We start from the raw sequence: 23,635 nt of genomic DNA, 5'->3' as shown, positions 1-23,635 counted from the left end.
CTGGTAGGAAAGAGATCCACAAAAGGTTCTCCAACGGTGGTTTATCTAAACCCCGATCATGAAAATTCCATTCTGATTTTTTCTATTTCAAGAATTCTTGACAGGGCACTTTATAGCCTGATTATTTTAAATTTCAGAAACTCGTTCTGCTTTTTTTCTTCTCAGACTGAAAAATAGACGGGGTTTGGTCTGCTCGGAACGATATTAAAGTAATGTTTTTCAGTGACAAATTGTTACAAAATAGTTATACAAATAATTTTTCAATTTACGTTGCTAAATATGCCTGACCGTCCCTTCATTATGTAATCATCACTACCCGCCGCTCGTAACGGCAGTGGGGTCACGTACCTTTCAATGTGCGTGCTTTTTATGACGCTCGCCCCCACCCCCACCCCTCCATTTCACTAGTTGTTCAGACCCCCACATAATGGGGTGAGGTACAATTTTTCCATTAATAATTAGTCTAATATTTAAGCACGTGCATCTTGCTGCATGGTAGGGGCGGGGTTTTTTTGGTTGGTGAAATGTCGAAGAAAATTGTATTTTCATATAGTGGTGATATAAGTTCAATAACTTATTTTCATATCTTCATTTCAGATAATCAGCTCATTTTTCTGCTTTATCCTGAACATCTACTGTCTGGTTGCCATAGCAACAGTGAAGAAGCTACAATCCCTCGACTTCTTCCTCATCATCCTTCAAACTGTGGTGGACTGTTTCTTCGTGGGATTTGTAGGATGTCTGTTGAAAATGCTCGAGTTTGGAGAAAAAGTGAAGCTGATCAAAGAACAAGTTGATTACTCTGAAGCATTTCCTGAGTTCTCTGCTGAAATGTAAGATTTGTAGGGTTCAAAAAAGTTAGCATGGATCTAATCGAGCTACAGGGAATCTAATCGACCTCTATTCAGAGCCATTAGAGCTCGCAACTGTGCATTTTGACCTCAAAATTAATAGGGTTATTGTGGATTGTATAGTGATTGTATTCGTATTTGGACCAAAAAAAACACAGAAAGTTTTAGGAGGTTCAATTTCTTTTTAATTAAGCAGGTTGTCTCGGAAAACACATGTAATTTTAAATAGCGTAGACAAAATAATTGCGTTTTGCTTTAGAAAAAGTGTTTTTAAAGTTGACCCCATAAAAAAACTTTCCCAGGTTAAGCTCAATATGATCAAACTAACTAGTTTTGGATACCTATTCCGCCGCGCATAATCAAACTATCTATGTGCCAAAAAGTCTTGATATACGTTCATCAGTTAGAAGTAATACAAGTTATAACATTCCTTAGTGAGGTATAAAATAATTTGGAATTCAACAAGGAGGCTCGGTAATGTGCGTTCGCACATAAAGTTCCGACACCGCTCATCCGCATTTTTGGCATAAACGTCTACCAAATGAGTAACACATAAAAAACCCCTAATGATTCAAGTACTTTTCAAAAAAAAAATTGTGTATGAAAAAAAGATCCCCTCCAATGCAAATAACTCAGTGCAGTTTAAAATGCCGCATTAGATTGATGAGATCAGTCATTATTAAAAAAGCGAACCAAGACAAACATCAGAAGTAAACAACAATAACAGCAAATTTTAATTACATCCAAAACTTTACAGCCAAGTTAAAATTCGCTTATTTTTTTAAAAACAATTAATTTCAAAGTGATGAAAGCCATTAGATATCAATTGAAGTTAAAATTATCCAAATGATTGGTGATCACAAACGCCTCTGTAAAAGGCAAATCACACCTGCCATTATACATTTTTTATGCGGTTACACTTTTTATGCGGTTACAAATACGGTTTTTTATGCGGTTACAACTAATAGAGACAAACAAAAATTCAAAAAAAAACTTGCGAAAAAACACTTTAGAAGCCGTGAAGCCATATTTTGCCCCTCAAGATATATTTAATTGAGCCTTACTCGAACGCTGATAATTTGATATGCAATCTCTCATTAAAGGCAATTGGTAACAAGTGGATAAAAAATGAAAAAAAGGGGCCAAAATTAAGTAAAGCTTTTGGATTTTTCGAAAAGATTTATTTTCAAAGTCATGAAAACCATTAGCTACAAAATGAAGCAATTAAATAGGCTCGTTTAATTGTCCAAAACAAACGGTTGAGATCTGTAATTAATCAGGATATGTCTTACGTCTAAAAAACGAACGTCGAATAAATTCAAAAATCAAAAAGTAGTTTGTTTTTTTTTTGTTTGCGAAAAAACCTGGGTCGAAGCCAGTAAATTCATAATGAAATCTTTAAAAACATTAGTTTTATACTTGCACCTTCCCTAAACAACTTTGATGTCATATATGAGCTGCATTTAACAAGACTAAGTGAAAAATGGACAAAAAGAAAAATGCGAATTTAAAAAGTTTTTTTTTATTTATTTTTGAAAACAACTGTTTTCAGGGTCATAAGAGACGTCAGCTATCTACTCAAATCAAAATTTAGGCTCATATACCCCTCAACAAAACCATTGAGACCTGTCATTATCCAGGAAATTTCATACGATTAAAAAGAAAAAGTAAAAACGACCTTTAAAGACAAATGTCAATTAATTTCTTCGAGATAGGGGGGTAGAAGCCGTTAAAACCATAATCCATGCCTTCAAAAACTTTTGTGTAAACATTATTCTTTATTTTGAACAACAATAGTGTAATTTTTGAAATTTGAAAAATATGATAATGTTACAAAACGAGAAAAAAACGTGAACAATGGTCTAGAAGCCTTGAAATGAAAAAATTGTGAAATCTTGTAGCATCAAAGCCAGAAAACCATAACTTAAAGCCCAAAAATGCAAAAAATTAAATATTAATTTAGATTAAAAAGGGAGGAAGAAGCTTTCTTTCTTTGCTAAGACTAAGCTACAAGTGGACCAAAATAAGAGAAAAATAGAGGCAAAGTTCAATAGGCCATTGTTTAATTAAATAAAAACATATTTTAAAAAGTCAAAATGACCACATTTTTTCGAGAAATGGTACAAGATATATTGATTTGGAATTACTTAGGAAGCGAAATGGACCTATCAACAAGGAACATTGATTTGAATTGTTCTTTCTTTATTAACATTAAAAAGATTAACATTTTCTTAAAAAAGACCGACTGGTTACAATCCGAATTGTTTTATGAACTGTCCAAGATTGAATCAAAAACATCTTTGCTATCGCTGTTCGTTAGGAGCGCTCTGCATTAAGAACACTCAGTTGCTTCAAATGTTATCTATCTAGATAATTTGTTAATTAAAAGATCAAAAATGAATGCAGCGTTTTTGATAATCAGATATAATAGAGTTAAGTTAGCAAAAAACGGTAAAAATTGAATTCCAGACCACTCTCAAGGGAAATGGAATTATGAATGGCTGCCTTTGTCGTTAACAAAACTTGTGTTAATGGTTTTTGGTTTCGTGCTTCCGACAAAGTTAATCAAAGTGGACTAAGGAAGCTTATTTCGAGCATTTTTTAGTGAAAACGTCTGTATTTTGAAATATTTAGCCAAAATTGTAGCCAAAAAAGTAAATCAAATTGGTGCACAATACTTTTTTGTCTTTAAAAAAATCAACAGTACTGTTCTGAACAATTTTTGCATATTATAGCAAAATCGACAAAAATTTGGTCAAAAATTACGGAAAATGTGAACAAAAGCAACAGAATCCACTGTACTTTTCTCAAAAGTTTAAACCTCGGTAACTCCCTGTAACAATCAGAAATCGAAAAAATTTTTTGATTCCGTGTTCTACGCTAGAAGAGCTTTCTAATGATACCAGTCTCAACTCTCTATGATGAATATATCGATCGACCACAATTTTCTGAACAAAAAAACCCATGAGTATATAGTTCCTCACTATCGCCCCTCAAGAGGGTTCGGAACAATAAATTTGTCTGAAATTCAAATATATTACCTTCAAGTTAGCTCCTGTCCTTAATGTATAATCAAGTATTCCATTAAAACATTCGAATTGTCTGTTTTAATAATATTCGAATGTTCTTCAAAGATGTTGATAATGAAGCATCGAATTTGAAATAGTTTTGCACTGCCTTGTTTTTTGCCCTAATAATCATAACAGGACTAGCTACCACATTTGAAATTTCCAGAAGGATTGTTGATCTTCTTCATTCTCACTAAGACTGAATTTGGCAAAAAAGATCAAGTCACAATTTTGCTACGAGAGACAATATACACCTCTAATTTAGAGAATAGTGTTAAAAAGAAGTTATCTCACATTGGCTGCTAGATCACTTGATTCTGATCAGTATATAAATGGTAATTTCTAAGCTGCGAGGAAAACATTGCAACTGAACCGTTCTACAAAACTTATAATATTTATCTAGTTAACTAAACTATTGAAAAAACAAAATCCAATTTTGTACATCATCGAACAATTTTTGTCAAACAACGATTCAATAAAAAATTTGCCTTAAAATTTCTTGTCAGCATGAATTGTACGTTCTAAATACCACAATTTTTCTCTAAGATAATCTTAAAATCTGATTTAAAATGAAAAAACCTAAAACTGGGGAGGGAACACGAGTTGAAGAAGTTTATGAGCGGTTTTATTTCATAAAAAAACGTGAGCGTTTCTCGTTTACAAAATTTACGAAATTTTTTTCAGTGTTAAAAAAATTAGATTACGCAACTGCTCAACTTGTTCACCCAAGTAACTCTAAATTATTTTTTATTGTTTTCTAACACAATAAATAACTGATTTTGAGGTCTGTAAAGAAAGTTATTTTCGAAAAAGTTAGTATTTTACAAATTTCCGCGAACAGAAAACCTTGCACGCTAACAATTGCTGTTCAAGACATTTATGATACTCTAAAATTACCAATTTTAACAAAAATTAACTGAAATATGTGACAAATTTCTTGTTTGCCTTTGTTCTGCATAGAATGCTTTTAGGATCATTGGTGTACTATTAGAGCTGTACGACTATTGACTACAGAGCCGAAACAATATTAAATGGCAGCTTAAATCTTGTTGATTTGTTGTCATTTCAACTTGTAACAAGGGCAATAGAGAATCAAAGATCACCTAAACAATTGCTAATATTGTTTTTTGTTCGATAGTTTAATAGATTAAGCTAAATTGATATAAAGCACTCTCTTAAGCCTGAGTACACGCAATTCATTTTGAAGTTAAATTTTTTTGGGCAAAGCTGAGAGGCCCAGCAAAATGCATTAGAATTATCAGAAATTGAAAATATAAAACTCAAAAATTGCTCAATGAAATTTGAGAAAAAGTCTGGAACTTTTTGGATGTCAAGGAATTCGAGAGGTCAACTCAGCTTTTCATTTCAATAGTGACAGACGAAGCCCTGTAATAAGCGTAATAAGCGAATTGCTACTAAAAATAACAGCAGTAACTACAAAAGTTATTAAGTGATTAAGACTTAATTTACCCCTGATTAATGTAACCATTTTTGATGAAAGAACGTTGTATTTTTCTTTTTGTCTTCTTATAGCTATCCTGAAGTTGATAAAAAACCAGCTCGGTATTTTAGAAAAAGACAGCTACTAAGTGGGTTTATTTGCAAAATTTACCGTGGTGTTTTCTTCAATTTGGTTCGCTATAACTTCAACCAGCCTTGCTATTCTCCAAAATGACTATGACAAGACAACAAAAAGACATTAATTTTTTTTCCTTACTTATAAGTCGTCTTTCGTCAGACCAAATTATATCTGTTTGGTTTCAGCAATGCACCAGATTTTGTTTTCTGGTTCTACGATAATCTACACTTCATTATCAAAATGGATGCTCGACTTTCATACATCTGTCGCCAGATTTACCTCGGATTTCTCTACGCCACCCCATTTATTGTTCTCTCAATGACATTTGAACGCTATATCATAGTTGTTCACGCTGCAAAAGCGAAAGAGATTCTGTCTGAAAGGAATAAAATACTGTTCTACTTGTCAGTGACATTTTTGACAGTTTTGGCACCAATTTTCAGACTGGCCGACCTGCTAATAGTGGAGAAAAATGTGCTCGATCAATTTTCATGTCAATACTTAATGGCATTTTTTTCTCACTTCCCTGGTCCAATGTCCTCCCTAAAATCCTGAGTAATTTGTTCAGAGGGGGTTGAATGATGTAAGAGCTGGGCTGCCAAAGGGTGTAAAATGGTGTAAGAGTGAGAGGTTAATTTGTCTTTTACCCCCTCACTCTTACACCATTTTTCCCCCGTTGAAAGCCTAATGCAGCCCAAAAAGACGTAAGAGTTTTGAGCTGCATTTTCCTAATAATTCCTCCCATTGCAGCCTCACTCTTACATCATTTTGGGCAGAAAAATTCGACCCGGGTTGCTTAGGCGCAAACCTATTGAAATGTTCCTATTGCCGATATTGTATTAAAAATTATAAGTATCATGTTCTCAAACCAAAAATGAGCGCATTCCTTTTTGGCGATGTATGCGTCATGAAATTCTTTCCATATTTTAAATTAAGATTTACTACAATTCTTTGCTTCAATTATGCAATGATTGGAAATGCAAAATCAACGCTGAATGTCCCCATAGTTTTCTTGCATTTTTGTTATTTTCCACCAAAATCAAACAATATTAGTTTCATTATTATTATCTCAAAAACCACCCAGGTCTAGACCTCGTCTAATCAAATTACTTAAAATTATCCAGTAGGGGGCCAATATTGACTATAATTACACGTTACAGCATCTAGGAAAAGTTCAGCTAAGGTCTTTTCTTGGGTCCAGCTAGACTCTTTTCCTTTTCATAACCAATTGGAGTCGAGCAAGGTCTTTTCATGGGTCCACCATTAGTCTTTTCATAAGTCTGCTTTTGCCGATTCGGAATTTTTAGTTTTTTTTCTGCTTCTGTACATACAGAAGCAGCACCAGAACAAGACTGAACAGCTTTGCACCAGAGCAGTTCAACTTAAGAAACAGTTGAAAAACTGCTAAAAATTTTAATTTCGTCAACTCTTAAGATAAAGCATTATGGAAATTGGAGTATGTTACTACATTACTTGGTTGAATGAAACCAGATAGCCTTAGTATGACTGTCTTGTTCCCATTAGCCATGACAAAAAAGTGACGTTATTAAGTTTGTATTCCCTTTCAAAATTATGAACTATCTTTTTTTCAAAAACAAGCACGTTTTCGAGGGATTTGTGGCTCTTGAAGATCGTAAAAAAAGTGAACTAGCATACGTGCTGACTGCATTACAAGCAAAATTGAGCGAAGTTTTTGCACGTAAAACTTTAGAGGCAAAAACAACAGACTTACGAAAAGACAATAGATGGACCCATGAAAAGACTTTCATTCAACTTTGTTGGCTATGAAAAGAAAAATGGTGGACCCATGAGGGAGACCTTGCTCGACTGTATTGGATTATGAAAAGACTTAAGCTGGACCACGAAAAAAATTTTTTTGAGTCTAACTAAAGTCTTTTTTGCAAACATTGGGTCGAGCTTAAGTTCAGCTCTAACTTTTGGTCGAGTTTAAGTCTTTTGTAAAAGTTTTAGTCGAACTAAAGTCCTTTGAGAAAAATTGGGGTCCAGTTAAAGTCCTTTATGAGAAATGTGAGTCGAGCTGAAGTCAAACGTGACTTAAAGTCCAGCTAACATCTTTTCATGGCTGAAATGAGTCAAGTATCGTCTTTTCATAATACATTTTGATCGCGCATTGTCTCTTCATAAGTCTGTATATAGGCCTGGGCAACATTCGGGACCAAATACTCACCTTTTTTAATGAAACAAATTGAGACTTTTGCGACAATAAATTGCTTCCAGAAGAGCAAAAGACAAGCTGTCACTTTTGTACGAAAGACGCAATGAACTGCAATTTGATCCTGCGATTAAAATAAATTATTTTAAAATTTTAATGATTGGTTTCTCAGCAGTAAAAAAGTGAACAATTTTTTTCCTGCGCTATTGCACGTATTTTTAAATTATTGTGGAAAAAAAACTATAAGTGATCGTTCTAGGCTAACATTTCAATTTAATTTGAATGTTTTTTTTTAATGAAAAGACAACTGAAGTAAAGTAATGTAGCTAAGAAAGGAATAAATTTTCAATCCACGACGTCACAGATTTTTAAAGAATGAGACCTCGATCAAATACTATTAGTCGAATACGCCAGGACTATTTACTATCCGTGTTTTGATTTTATAGCTTTAAACGTATTAAGAAAACATTAACTGTAAGAACTAGCTCTAGTTTGCTTTAGAAATGGAAGTTCACGGTTCCTACAAAAAATCATGACAGCTTACAGTTAATGTTGTCCAAACTGTAACTCACAACCATGGTTCAGGAAATTGAACAATTTAGAGCAATTAGAACAATTAGAACACAATTAGAACAAATTAAATTAAAATCCAGTTAATGATTAATTGCAGAGAAGTAAAAAAAATAGAGGAAAACAACACAAGCAGCCTTTTTGCAACTACTCAGATTACAGTTTTTAGTAATATTAGGTTTGCCAATTGGGTCTTTAAAATTAGGGACACCTTCGGAGCTTATAGAAGACAGTTTGAACAATCAGATATTTTCAAATTTTAAGGGTTTATTAACATTCTTTTGAATAAAAATTGTTTTGATCAATGGTTGCAAAACTTAAATATATGGCCGAAAACAAAAAAGACAGTCGAAAAAAAACTGAATCATTGATGATCATTTAAAGAAATTATTAATTATTCTTTTAATCATTCGATTTAATCAATAGAAGGATTTGTGTAAAACAATGATTTTATGAAGCAACATTTTAGTGTAACAAAACTGAATACAATTTTGTTACGACGCATTAAGAACAATCCAAAAGGTATATGATCCACGATAGTGCTCTTTTTCGCGGCAGTTTACTGTAGAATTTTGTATTTTGTCGTTAGAAGGCTTCTAGCTGAGGACTGGCTAGCGCCCAAAACTCTATCGATTTCAAAAGGTTTATTCGGTGGGTCGTCTATTTGCTGAAACTGATGTCTTTTGTCCTCAGTTGCTCTCGGCCGCCGTTCAAAAGTTCCGTTGATTAATTAAATTAACAGTCGAAAATAAGTAATTAAGCCAAAGTAACAATAACCGGCAAGAAATGTTCTCAACTGCAATTAATTAATCAATCGAAAATGTGGATACATAAACTCAAAAAATATTTACACTAAATAATGGGTGCACACTTCTAAAATGAACCTTCATCAAATCAATTCCCAGCTTCTGAAAAGTATTTTCCGTTTCTGAAAAGTGTTCCTAACTATTTCAGTCCTATTTTTAAAGTTATCTCAAAACCTGCGTTTCCGTCTTAACAAAATCTAAAAGTCAAATTTGTTGATTGCAAATTGTCTCACAGTCCAACTCGTCTTGACAAAAACTAATCAAGCTCAAACTTACTTTTTAATTTTTCTTCTCTATCTAGAACCAACTGTTCTGTATCCTCTCTCTTCGTTTTCTCACCTCGCGGTTTTCGCTTTCTACTCTCAATAACTTAGATGCAACGCCTTCTGCCACGTGGCATTAGAAATCGTTACCTGTGTGAACTACTGTCATTACACCTCTTTGTTCTACTACTCGCTCTTTTTGGGGGATGGTTGATTGCTAGCTGCATTGATTTCTTTACTTTTGCTCTTTTGGAACGCTCTTCCGAATATGAACTCAACTCTCATTGGTCAACGAAACAAGTCACGCTGCACTACCCCTACCTATATCACGAGTTATGCAAATTCGTTCACGCAAATACCAATCCGCCTACTAAATACCAAACGTCAAATTCTTTGCATAATATTAGCTCCTCCCTACTGAAGAAACGAATTACCTGACTTTTGAACCAATTAAAAACCAATGTTCGAAAATACTCCCCTACCATATACCAAATTCAGCAAAAGTAATCTGATAGAGCACACAAAAATCAAGGTCGTCATGCTACGATCACCATTTGCAAGATTAAATGATTTTTAGAACAACGAAATATTTGCGCATGTCGCAATTTAACCCGTACGTTTAAGAACTTTTCCCAACTTCTCCGGAATATTCCGAAGTATTCCGCTCCAATGTACCAACCATTCCGTTTCAAAAATGATAATCATCTTTCTGCTAACAGACATTTTCTAGTTGGGTTAAGTGGCAACATATTTCTCATTGGGCCAAACGTCAATTATATACTTTTATCAAAACAAAAACATCTATAGTTGCCCTTTGTCTATCTTTAAAACTGTTTAAAATGTCAACCCGTAAATTATTTCGAACAGTAGTCTAAATTTCCGCCTGGACCCTAATTTCGACTTGAATGCCCTCCTGAAGTCTCGCCTGTCCATTTCAGAAAGGGGTGGGTAATTTAGAGTTTTTTTTTCATTGTTCGTTATCTTCTGCATGCTTGAAAATACCCATGGAAGAGTTCATTTGTGAAATCTGAGTAATCCGAAATTTATGTCGACATAGGGAGTGGGGGTTGACTTAGGCTATAAGTTCCATCTTTTAGTCCATAATATTCTAAATTCGTTCGTTCATACAATATTGGACATTTTTTCGTTGTTTCAGGAGCCATAGTGTTTCCTCATATTGTTTCCCAAATTTCGCTATAGCGCAATACATGGTGTAGAAAGAGTCTGCAAACTATCCTCATTGAACTTTGCTATCCAATATAAACTGTATGTGCTATTTAGAAAGTACAATTTGCCGACATAACTATTAAAACTTAATAACTTCCGTGTTCTCAGGTTTTTCATGGAAAAAACGTTTATTAACAGCATTCTGGGATTTAAAACCTACTCCTATCAGAAGGACATACTGCCTCGGGCTGTCATCCCGATTTTGGTTAATTTTCAATGAATAGTTTAAAAGTTTCATGAGTCAAGCGTTTTCCCAGTTTTCCTGGGATAGTGACCCGTGAAAGACGATTTAAGCCTGTTTTATGTTTCATTTGTAATTAGGGTACTTAGGGTTGCAAGTCCTGTGATTTCTAAGAGATAACAGTGACGCAAAGTATGACTTCCTCCTACTTCGACCTAACTCACTTTGGGCGCTAATAGCTCGGGTTCGAACTCTCATATCGAAAAATACCCCCTGATAAGGTCCTATTGAAATCATCATTTCTATCCGCTCCCAGATTTTCATGCCGATTGGACTTTCTCCTCGGAAACGGGGGGTGCTGAGCGAATTCGGTTAATTCTGTATTTTTTGAAAAATTCTCTAAGTTCTTAGTCAAATTTATCAAACTCGATACTAGTTCTCATTCATTCTGCTTTGCTATCATTCTTTATACCACACTTTTCAAGCAGCTCGTTTTTGATTCACTTTTTGTATACCAAACTTTATTCTTTTCTTTTTATCTGAACATTGTTTTCTTTTCATTATTCATTTGGTTCCTTTTCGTTTATCCAAGGACCCAATTGAATACAATCAAATTTTCGAATACCATCTTAATAAGACCATTCCTAATACGTGTATCGACAATTTATCCCGGAACGCTTTCGTTCGTAAGTCGAAACGCTATCATTTTTCTGATGGCGTTCTTCGAAAGAACGGAAGAACTGTTTTTTCTGCCTCAGCGGCATGGGAAACTTTAAAACATGTTCACGATGTAATTCTTGACCATCATGGTGAAGGAAAAGCATTAGAAGGTTTCACCGCTGAACGTTACGACATTTACAAGTTGCGTGATATATGCCGCTCTCTTACTTCGTTTTGTACTGTATGCGCCTATCGGCGTCTTGTTACTATCGAGGGTAAGCGAATGGTGCAAATAAGTGAGAAGAATCGGATAACAATTTGTGGGGCATTAGGTTTGGAGCCTAAGGAGAAGCTTCCTTTTAATGTCAGAGATGCTCCTTCAATAGATCTGCCGAAGGAACTGATCGACGTGAGAGATTTCGCGACTAACCGTTATAACTGTTTCTTTGCCTGCATTAGTACACGACTTACAGGGCAATCAATAATTCTGAAGCACTCGTTGTCGCATTGGAGGTAGCTCGGGAGAGTTACCTTAAGAAGTGGTACGACAGTTACTACTTTCCGCGTATAGATCTTAATCAGAGCCTGAAAGAACGCGGTATCCAAACTATCGACTTGTTTGCTCTGGCTAAGATCATGGGAGTGCATATTATTGAGTACGATGCAGACAATGGGATTTGGGGTTACTATGCGGGCAATAGCCGGGGGTGCAAAAATGGCGCAATTTATACTTGGTTTGAAACGCGCAAGGATAACGAGGCTCACTCTATGCTTGTCGTGGGTGCCTTGAATAAACCTAAGGAACCAAAACCCAGGAGTCGTCGCTATTGAGGCTACCCGGATTTCGTGACCGTAAGTGTAATTAGCCCTACTTAGACTTTTTGCGGTTTCTTAACAAAGGGGTCGTCTTTTTTGTCTATTAGCATTGAATAGATCTTTTTGACTAGTCGAAGTTTCTTTTGTTCATTGTTACTTAGCATTCGATTAGTTGCATTGATAAACTATAATTACTTCTAGCTTGTGCTGCTTTAAAACGCAATTTAATTAACAAAAAATTGTTTGTATCAAGCGCTTTCATGTCTTTATAAATATCTTTGATTTTACTTGGTCATTTGATTGATTTGCAAAGTTATATATTCTACACCCCCCCCTTTCTATCATCGTTTTTCTCCCGAAAAACTGTTTTTCGAATATGTAAAAATTTCAGTGTCTCAATGCTTATAGTCTGATAAAAGAAGTACAGTTCCTTTTTTGTAAGTATTAGTGGCTTCTAAACAACCCCTTTGCAAAATTACTAATTGTAATAGGCCGCTGGTTTTTGCTCCCGGTATCCTCAATTGCGATCATTTGCAACTTTTTTTTAAAAAAATCTTAAACTCCTTCTAACCATTTTCTTCGTTCCTAGTCTTCCTAACTCCCTCCTTTTTTGTTTTGCTTTGTGTTACAACGGCCAGGAGTTGTTTCAGTATATAAATAATATAATATAACAGCACTAAAAGCGTAAAACTACAGTAATCATAGCTCCTTTGATGTATATACAGCAAAATTAAGCGCAAGAGAGAACAATAGAGTGTCAAAAATGAAAAATTGTTGAATGTATGGCTCTTTGATCTATATACAGCTAAATTAAAAAAAAATCCGTTAAAACATTGGTAGTAGTTTCAAACTAACATTACCACCGAAGTTCTGCATCTTTGCTCAACTCTTCTTTGTTCCTCCGATGCTTGAAGGGATGTCCACCTCCAGTCTCATTCTTCAAACTTTTCTTTCTTTTGCGCCACACCACCCTGTTCGACTGACACTCCAATTTCAGTTTGTTCCATTTCTCCCTCCGACTGACCCTTTGTTTTCCAAATAACAGCTTGCACAACTCAGGGTAGTCCAATTCCGCACTTCTGTGATCGTCACTTGCTCTCAACAAGTTTGTAGAAGAACTACACGACAACTCCCTCCTATAATGTACTATCTCTTCTCGACCGGATAAGCACATCGACAACTGATTTCGATCAATACTTTTTGCTTTCTTGACTTCGAAATCCGAGGACTGCTCCCGTTTATTATATTGCTTCGGATAAGAATTTTCCAAGTGTTTTGCCACTACATCCTTTCCAATGTCAAATGCACAAGCAGTTTCTCCATCATTCGGCAATTTCAGATCCAGATCACATGCCTCTGAATGTGACAGCAACTTATCGTCATGGAACTTCACCTTCTGGATGTGCAACACTTCACACTCCAACTCGCTGTTTGAACTTTCTCCGAAATTGATTTCTTCTGCAGACGAAACTTTGCTTTGCCCCACCATCAGTGACTGCTCAATTGCGCTTTGCACAACTTGTTCGCTCTTTGAGAACAAATTCCGTTACTTGAAGAGTGTAGAAATTTAGACTCAGAGTTTAACGGTCTGTTTTTCTTGCATTCGTTTCCCAATGGCCAATCCTGTTCACCGATATCCAAACCGGACTCCTGGATTCTACCTGCAGTTATTTCGTTTTGCCTTTTTCAGCCACTTCTCCCGTTCGGAGTAGTCTGGCTCTTCCATCTTCATATGAACTAAGCCAGAAGCCACATCACGCGAACCAACAGCACTTTCATCTTGGACATCAACGGTAGCGTTGGACATCACTAAATTTTCAGCAGTCAAGTTTTCAAAAACATCGTCAGTCACTGATTCATCAACCACCGCAATTTCTGCATCGGCGTTCTCGAGTATTTTCAAAGTTGCAGGCACTAGCTGCTGACGCGAAGTTCCAAAAACAGTTTCCCCTCCCTGTATAGTATCACCGCTGCCTCCAATACTCGAGTCCTCGTTTTCATTTTGTCTGTTGTCATCAACTGCGTTTTCTTTCTGATCTTCTATTTCTCCGTTAGAATCACAGTTTCGACTGCCACCAATGTAGTTTGAATCAGCAGTAGTCTCCACAACGGACAAACTGTCAGTCCACCTTGGAGAGCTCCTTTGTCTTCCGTCTCTGACCTTTGTCTTCTCATCACGCACTGCTCCAAACCCAGCAGTTTTTATGGCAGGGCAATGTTTGTTCGAAGAAGCCTTCGCTGGTTTTTTGGTCATATCAGATTTGTCAATAACATCAGCTAAAACTGTTTCTACTTTCGTTTCTAAATTGCGGGTCACTTCTTTGCTCTCTAGCTTTTTTCTGTCAACAACTTCACTTTGAAAGACTGGTCTGTCATTTTCACACTGTAAAACCGTTTCCTCGTATTCCTTCTTTTCTATCAAGTATCTATTAAAAGCATCTTTATACATCGTTGGAAAATTGGACAAGCTCAAGTCAAAGAAATACAAAGTTTCCTGGAGAGTCCAAGTACGATGTTTTTGATCGGATTTCCAAAATTCATGTGGCATGTAATTTAAAATTTCAAGAGCCCAACCACACAACTTCGATGGCAGATATCTCTTGACTTCTTCCTCTGTCCACATGAACACTTCGCAAAGTTCCAAGTAATACTCACGCCAATTCTCCCAAACTTCGTATCCAGGAGAAGGGAAAGGTTTTATAAACCCGAATCCTGCCATGGTTTTCCAAAATATTGCACTCTACTCTGAATGCTCCTTTGAGGCTTCAACCTCTGCTGCCAATCGCTTGCGTTCCTCTTCTTTTCTTTTTCGAAGCAGTTCTCTCAACCTATCGCTCCTACTTACTGTTGGCAATTCTGTCCCTGTGTCTTGTCGATTGAAAGTAGTGATCTGCAAAGAGGCGAATAGTACGGTCGGTCTATGCCAGCTTCTGGAGGACACGTCTTCTGTAATTGTACTCTCACGGGTATGCTCCTCCAGCTTGATCGTCACCGCCGTTTTCAGTTTTGTGCAAACAGAATGCCCACCCAGGAGCGCCACTGTAGAATTTTGTATTTTGTCGTTAGAAGGCTTCTAGCTGAGGACTGGCTAGCGCCCAAAACTCTATCGATTTCAAAAGGTTTATTCGGTGGGTCGTCTATTTGCTGAAACTGATGTCTTTTGTCCTCAGTTGCTCTCGGCCGCCGTTCAAAAGTTCCGTTGATTAAATAAATTACCAGTCGAAAATAAGTAATCAAGCCAAAGTAACAATAACCGGCAAGAAATGTTCTCAATTGCAATTAATTAATCAATCGAAAATGTAGATACATAAACTCAAAAAATATTTACACTAAATAATGGGTGCACACTTCTAAAATGAACTTTCATCAAATCAATTCCCAGCTTCTGAAAAGTGTTTTCCGTTTCTGAAAAGTGTTTCTAACTTTTTCAGTCCTATTTTTAAAGTTATCTCAAAATCTGCGTTTCCGTCTTAACAAAATCTAAAAGTCAAATTTGTTGATTGCAAATTGTCTCACAGTCCAACTGGTCTTGACAAAAACTAATCAAGCTCAAACTTACTTTTAAATTTTTCTTCTCTATCTAGAACCAACTGTTCTGTATCTTCTCTCTTCGTTTTCTGACCTCGCGGTTTTCGCTTTCTACTCTCAATAACATAGATGCAACGCCTTCTGCCACGTGGCATTAGAAATCGTTACCTGTGTGAACTACTGTCATTACACCTCTTTGTTCTACTACTCGCTCTTTTTGGGGGATGGTTGATTGCTAGCTGCATTGATTTCTTTACTTTTGCTCTTTTGGAACGCTCTTCCGAATATGAACTCAACTCTCATTGGTCAACGAAACAAGTCACGCTGCACTACCCCTACCTATATCACGAGTTATGCAAATTCGTTCACGCAAATACCAATCCGCCTACTAAATACCAAACGTCAAATTCTTTGCATAATATTAGCTCCTCCCTACTGAAGAAACGAATTACCTGACTTTTGAACCAATTAAAAACCAATGTTCGAAAATACTCCCCTACCATATACCAAATTCAGCAAAAGTAATCTGATAGAGCACACAAATAATCAAGGTCGTCATGCTACGATCACCATTTGCAAGATTAAATGATTTTTAGAACAACGAAATATTTGCGCATGTCGCAATTTAACCCGTACGTTTAAGAACTTTTCCCAACTTCTCCGGAATATTCCGAAGTATTCCGTTCCAATGTACCAACCATTCCGTTTCAAAAATGATAATCATCTTTCTGCTAACAGACATTTTCTAGTTGGGTTAAATGGCGACATATTTCTCATTGGGCCAAACGTCAATTATATACTTTTATCAAAACAAAAACATCTATAGTTGCCCTTTGTCTATCTTTAAAACTGTTTAAAATGTCAACCCGTAAATTATTTCGAACAGTAGTCTAAATTTCCGCCTGGACCCTAATTTCGACATGAATGCCCTCCTGAAATCTCGCCTGTCCATTTCAGAATGGGGTGGGTAATTTAGAGTCTTTTTTTTCATTGTTCGTTATCTTCTGCATGCTTGAAAATACCCATGGAAGAGTTCATTTGTGAAATCTGAGTAATCCGAAATTTATGTCGACATAGGGAGTGGGGGTTGACTTCGGCTATAAATTCCATCTTTTGGTCCATAATATTCTAAATTCGTTCGTTCATACAATATTGGACATTTTTTCGTTGTTTCAGGAGCCATAGTGTTTCCTCATTTTGTTTCCCAAATTTCGCTATAGCGCAATACATGGTGTAGAAAGAGTCTGCGAACTATCCTCATTTAACTTTGCTATCCAATATAAACTGTATGTGCTATTTAGAAAGTACAATTTGCCGACATAACAATTAAAACTTAATAACTTCCGTGTTCTCAGGTTTTTCATGGAAAAAACGTTTATTAACACCATTCTGGGATTTAAAACCTACTCCTATCAGAAGGACATACTGCCTCGGGCTCTCATCCCAATTTTGGTTAATTTTCAATGAATAGTTTAGAAGTTTCATGAGTTAAGCGTTTTCCCAGTTTTCTTGGGATAGTGACCCGTGAAAGACGATTTAAGCCTGTTTTATGTTTCATTTGTAATTAGGGTACTTAGGGTTGCAAGTCCTGTGATTTCTAAGAGATAACAGTGACGCAAAGTATGACTTCCTCCTACTTCGACCTAACTCAATTTGGGCGCCAATAGCTCGGGTTCGAACTCTCATATCGAAAAATACTCCCTGATAAGGTCCTATTGAAATCATCATTTCTATCCGCTCCCAGATTTTCATGCCGATTGGACTTTCTCCTCGGAAACGGGGGGTGCTGAGCGAATTCGGTTAATTCTGTATTTTTTGAAAAATTCTCTAAGTTCTTAGTCAAATTTATCAAACTCGATACTAGTTCTCATTCATTCTGCTTTGCTATCATTCTTTATACCACACTTTTAAAGCAGCTCGTTTTTGATTCACTTTTTGTATACCAAACTTTATTCTTTTCTTTTTATCTGAACATTGTCTTCTTTTCATTATTCATTTGGTTCCTTTTCGTTTATCCATGGACCCAATTGAATACAATCAAATTTTCGAATACCATCTTAATAAGACCCTTCCTAATACGTGTATCGACAATTTATCCCGGAACGCTTTCGTTCGTAAGTCGAAACGCTATCATTTTTCTGATGGCGTTCTTCGAAAGAACGGAAGAACTGTTGTTTCTGCCTCAGCGGCATGGGAAACTTTAAAACATATTCACGATGTAATTCTTGACCATCATGGTGAAGGAAAAGCATTAGAAGGCTTCACCGCTGAACGTTACGACATTTACAAGTTGCGGGATATATGCCGCTCTCTTACTTCGTTTTGTACTGTATGCGCCTATCGGCGTCTTGTTACTATCGAGGGTATGCGAATGGTGCAAATAAGTGAGAAGAAGCGGATAACAATTTGTGGGGCATTAGGTTTGGAGCCTAAGGAGAAGCTTCCTTTTAATGTCAGAGATGCTCCTTCAATAGATCTGCCGAAGGAACTGATCGACGTGAGAGATTTCGCGATTAACCGTTATAATTGTTTCTTTGCCTGCATTAGTACACGACTTACAGGGCAATCAGTAATTCTGAAGCACTCGTTGTCGCGTTGGAGGTAGCTCGGGAGAGTTACCTTAAGAAGTGGTACGACAGTTACTACTTTCCTTGTATAGATCTTAATCAGAGCCTGAAAGAACGCGGTATCCAAACTATCGACTTGTTTGCTCTGGCTAAGATCATGGGAGTGCATATTATTGAGTACGATGCAGACAATGGGATTTGGGGTTACTATGCGGGCAATAGCCGGGGGTGCAAAAATGGCGCAATTTATACTTGGTTTGAAACGCGCAAGGATAACGAGGCTCACTCTATGCTTGTCGTGGGTGCCTTGAATAAACCTAAGGAACCAAAACCCAAGAGTCGTCGCTATTGAGGCTACCCGGATTTCGTGACCGTAAGTGTAATTAGCCCTACTTAGACTTTTTGCCGTTTCTTAACAAAGGGGTCGTCTTTTTTGTCTATTAGCTTTGAATAGATCTTTTTGACTAGTCGAAGTTTCTTTTGTTCATTGTTACTTAGCATTCGATTAGTTGCATTGATAAACTATAATTACTTCTAGCTTGTGCTGCTTTAAAACGCAATTTAATTAACAAAAATTTGTTTGTATCAAGCGCTTTCATGTCTTTATAAGTATCTTTGATTTTACTTGGTCATTTGATTGATTTGCAACATTATATATTCTACATTTACGAATGCTTCTCTATTGAAGGATACAAAAAATTTTGCCGTCAAGAGGGTAAAGTGTAGGAACTCGATATTTGAATTTCTCAAAATACTAACTCAAGTTATGCGTTTATGTTTACACTAGTAAAATTAAATGCGTTTTTTTTAAAAAAAGAATTAAAAATAAAAATTGAAAGTAGGTACGAGCATTTTTGTACCTCAAATGCTTATCATCGATAGACTTCGAATTATAAAATTTTAAAGTAGACATTTCTTTTGCTCACAAATAAAAATGATAAATTAATAATTCGAGATTCTTGCAAAGTCCTCTCGCCCGGTAATAATGAGCAGATTTCCGTTTTGCATACAAAATTTTCATAAAAAATGACCTAAAAAAATTACGGAAACTCAGAAAAATATTACTAAAAATTGACCGGGCTAGATACTAACCGACCCAATAGATGACTACAAATGCAGCAACTGTCTGTTTTGGAAATTCGAAGAAATCTTTAAACCCATTCTGAGGGGAATTCTAGTCCTACCTGTAATGATGTTGAACCTTATACTCTACATTATAATAACTCGAACTTTGAGGAATCGAGTTCAGTCAACATCGAATGTGAACTCACGAGATGCTACGCTAACGAAGGCGTTCATGCTTCTTTCGATTTCATGGATTGTTTTATGGGCACCAAAGGCCATATTTAGAACTATCTATGGCTTCGTAGACGAACCAGTCCAGATGAAATTAGGAAAAGTTTCCGTTCAGTGTGAAAAATATCAGAAAAGAATAAAAGACCAATTCCCGACTTTTAGCCTCGAACAAATTCAAGTCAACTGTTAGAATTGTACCCAGGAAGACGTCCGCTACCTAAAAGAGGTCCAGGTGAACCTGGTTCCAGGCAGGGGGTCCGGTGCAACCCAGCTCACAAGCTGGAGAAAGTTTCAAAAAAAATAATGAGTGTATGAATATAAAAATTGATTCTCACTCAAATCACTCGTTAAAACAAACAATGCCTGCGGGCTGCTGAGACCTGCCTTTACTAAGACTATGAGACAAGACAGACGTAAAAATCCGACAACAACAAATATTAATTACATCAAAAATTCTACTTTACAAAAACTCAACTAAGCGTCAAATAGAACCTACACCAAATAAATTAATTGGCACTTCCCTAGAGAAAATATAGGACCAGTCTTCATGGAGACTCAGTAACAATAGGACAAACAAACAAAAACGGCAATGATAGAAAATGCGTTTATATTTTTCTGAAAACAAAAATTTTAAATTAACAAAAACCATTAGATATCAACTGATATTTTAAATAGATTCATGTTAATTCAAAACTCCACTTAACGAAATTCAGACCTGTTATTAGCCAGAATATGTCGTATGTCTAAAAAACAAACGACAATTACAGGCGATAATAAAAAAATCATATAAATTTGTCAAAAAAAGTGTCGAAGCCGTTAAATTCATAATCTAATCCGTAAGAACTAAAATTTGGTCATTTCTTCAATCGTTGAACAAGACAAATGGGATGCGTGACCTCTGATTAATGAGACTAGCTAAGAAGAAGATAAAAATAACAGATTCTTAAAGTTCAAAAAACGTTCATTCTTTTTCTAAAACATATAATTTCAAAGTCATGAAAACATTATATATCACTTGAAATCATTCGATAGGTACATATAATTTTCCAAAAAGCCATTTAAAAGTAAAACCATCATCACGATCTTTAGTAATTTTAACAAACTTTCATCAAAATTGCCAAAAAATAATTGAATAGAAGCACGGAAAGTTTAACGAAAACAACACAAAACCATTGAAATTTCTCAGAATTTGAGTTCTAGGCTAGACGGGCTATCTAATTATAACACCCAGACAAAACTTGTCAGATGTCCAAAACATGTCATTGTACAAAACATGTCAGACATTTACAAAAAGAACTACAAACACAGTGGAAACAAAAATTAAATAAAATGTTGGCAAAAAATACAATTGTCGGAGCCGTTAAAACAGTAAATAATCCACTAAAATTGTTAAATATGTGCAATTGAGTTTTTTCTACATCATTATTGTGATATGTGGCATCCAATTAATGACACTTGGTAACAAGTAGACAAAAAGGACCGCAAAGTTTTAAGTTTAGAGGTACGTGAAAATTTCATTTTTTTCTAAAAAAAGATTTCATTTCAAAATCTTATTTTCCTCTATAGGAATCCGCTAAGAATTGCTTTTATTATGAATAATTCTTACTACTACAAAAAGATGAGAACACGCTGTCGACAACGGTAAAACTATAAATTGTTCACAGTAAAAGTTGACATACTCAATAGTGCCTTGTTTTTAAACTCCTGTAATGTGAAATATGACTTGTCAATAATCTTACAAAAATCATCAGATTTGAGAAAATTTCCAAAAACAGCAAATTTTTTAAAAAATTGTAAAAATATTTAAAAAATAACGTTTTTCAAAACGCACAACATCAATAAATATACAATTTAAATCCATTGGAATGACAATGTGACCTGTGTTTTTTAAATGAGCTACAATTTGACCATAAAAGGAGGGGTAAATGTGGTAAGTTTCAAAAATCATTCATTTATTTTGCAAGTAATTTGTTTCATAGTCAAAACGACCAAGCTTTCGATTAAAAAAAATGGGTAGATTTCCAGGAAACTCCTTAGGAAGCCAATTGGAACAGTCTTTGCAAAGCATTGATTTGAATTGTTCTGTTTTGTAGTCAGCATTTGACGCATGAAATGCAGTGATATTTTGAAAAAGACAGCAACTGGTTGTAAACCGAATTGTTTTTGGACTCTAAAAAGCAACGATTTGACGCATGAAATGCAGTGATATTTTGAAAAAGACAGCAACTGATTGTAAACCGAATTGTTTTTGGACTCTAAAAAGCAACGATGGAATTTGGCAAAATTGGCAAAAACAATTGAGTAGAAATACGGAAATTGGAACAGTCTTTGCAAAGCATTGATTTGAATTGTTCTGTTTTGTAGTCAGCATTTGACGCATGAAATGCAGTGATATTTTGAAAAAGACAGCAACTGATTGTGAACCGAATTGTTTTTGGACTCTAAAAAGCAACGATTAGACCATATCAAACCATGCTGCTGCCGTTCATCCAGTTCAATCACGTTTGTTTTTCTTCATTATGTATATTTATAATTTTGAAGTGCAGATAGCGAAGATTGTGTCAGCAGTTTTCAGGTGTTTTAATCCTGCATAAGTCAACAAAGTGGACTAAAACAGCCTTTTTGTGCAACTTTTGATGACACAAGGGCTGAATTTTGAAAAGTGTTGCTGAATTTCCAGCCAAACAATTGAATCCAGCAGTTCAACAACACTCGTCTAACTTTAGAAACAAAACCAACATCACGTCATTGATAATTTTAACAAACTTTCAGCGAAATTGGCAAAAACAATTGAGTAGAAATACGGAAAATGTAAACGAAAACAACAGGAAACAGTTAAAATTTTAATTCCCGATAACTTCGAGGGACTAATCAAATTCAAACAAATTCTTTTAATTGTATATTCTAGGCGGGATGGTCTATCTAATTATAGCACTCACAGTCCTCTCCGATGAATTTATCCATCGGCCAAGATTGACTTAACAAGAAAGAACCTATTTAAGTGTATAATTCCTCCCCCACTAAAGTGGGTCGGAACAATAAAGAAATACAACTATTTTTGTAGTTTAAATACGGCCAAATGTACAGTAGTATTCAAACACAATTAGCTGATTTCCAAGTTAGTTATGCGCTATCACTTGTTTACACCTAAACGCGGGCATATGCAGGAAAAAAAACGGAAAATTGGACGCTAAATGACAAACTGGCTTAAGTGTTATACAAAAATGCTGTTAAGCATGCAAGGACAAATATGGTTCCTAGCTATCATGATTTCCCAGATTTCATTGGAAGGTCATATCTTTCAGGTCATCGTCCATCTAAAGTCAAGGTAAGGTCTCGATAAACTTTAACTTTATAAACGAATAACATGGGCTCGTTAAAGTCAATTTAAGGTCTTCTCATAGCCTAAAGGTTTTTTCATATAAGGTTTTTCGAGGAAGGTAATTTTATGGAAAGTAAGTCCAGATATCGACTAGTTATACACAATGATTAATAATGTATCATCTATGATACTTGTATGACAACTGAGAACTGCCGAATCTGGATCAGTACAGTTAATTGTGAGCAACGCTTTGAAAAAAAATACATTCATCAGATCTGAACTGAACGACTTAGAAACTCAATTACGAAAAAATGTGAATCGGAAACTTTGGCCTTTCTTTTTTAGTTCACAGCGTTTTATACGCTGGTGAAGGCGGTCTAATTGCATATAAGAGACATCATTTGGTGGAGTTCATTCTTCTACAGATCTCATATTTGTTCAGCTCTGTCAATTCACTCATCCTTATTGTTCTCGTGAAGCCATTCCAGGAACCAGTCAAAAAAGTTGTGGGAAAATTTTGCAGAGGTTGTTGCCAAACTTCTGATTAAGCGCTGGAAATTCTATTGACGGAAATTCTGTCATTTTTGCAATTTTTTTTAGCTTTGGTTATATCATATCCCATTAATTATGATATACTTTTCCCTCTCGCCACTTTCCTATTGCAGCATTCAAAACATAATATTGCTTGGAAAATTATTATCCAGATTTTAGCAATTTACTGCTTAATT

General features: G+C 35.5%; 1 protein-coding gene across 1 annotated transcript in view; it reads left to right on the top strand.

Annotated features, from left to right (window-relative positions):
- The window catches only part of LOC142339746 (uncharacterized), a 34,857-nt gene extending 15,279 nt beyond the window's left edge, over nucleotides 1-19,578 (top strand). Inside the window, exons 2-4 of the mRNA XM_075389999.1 lie at nucleotides 598-833; nucleotides 5,684-5,972; nucleotides 19,393-19,578. Coding sequence (XP_075246114.1) covers nucleotides 598-833; nucleotides 5,684-5,972; nucleotides 19,393-19,455 — 588 coding nt within the window. The 3' untranslated portion in view covers nucleotides 19,456-19,578. The remainder of the gene's footprint in view (nucleotides 1-597; nucleotides 834-5,683; nucleotides 5,973-19,392) is intronic.
- The last annotated feature ends 4,057 nt before the right edge of the window (nucleotides 19,579-23,635 follow it).

The sequence above is a fragment of the Convolutriloba macropyga genome, chromosome 5 (genome assembly GCF_964194025.1).
Source record: "Convolutriloba macropyga chromosome 5, txConMacr16.3, whole genome shotgun sequence".
NCBI classification, from domain to species: domain Eukaryota; kingdom Metazoa; phylum Xenacoelomorpha; order Acoela; family Convolutidae; genus Convolutriloba; species Convolutriloba macropyga.
The sequence above is the reverse complement of the archived record's forward strand: the minus strand, read 5'-3'. Positions and strand labels throughout refer to the sequence as shown.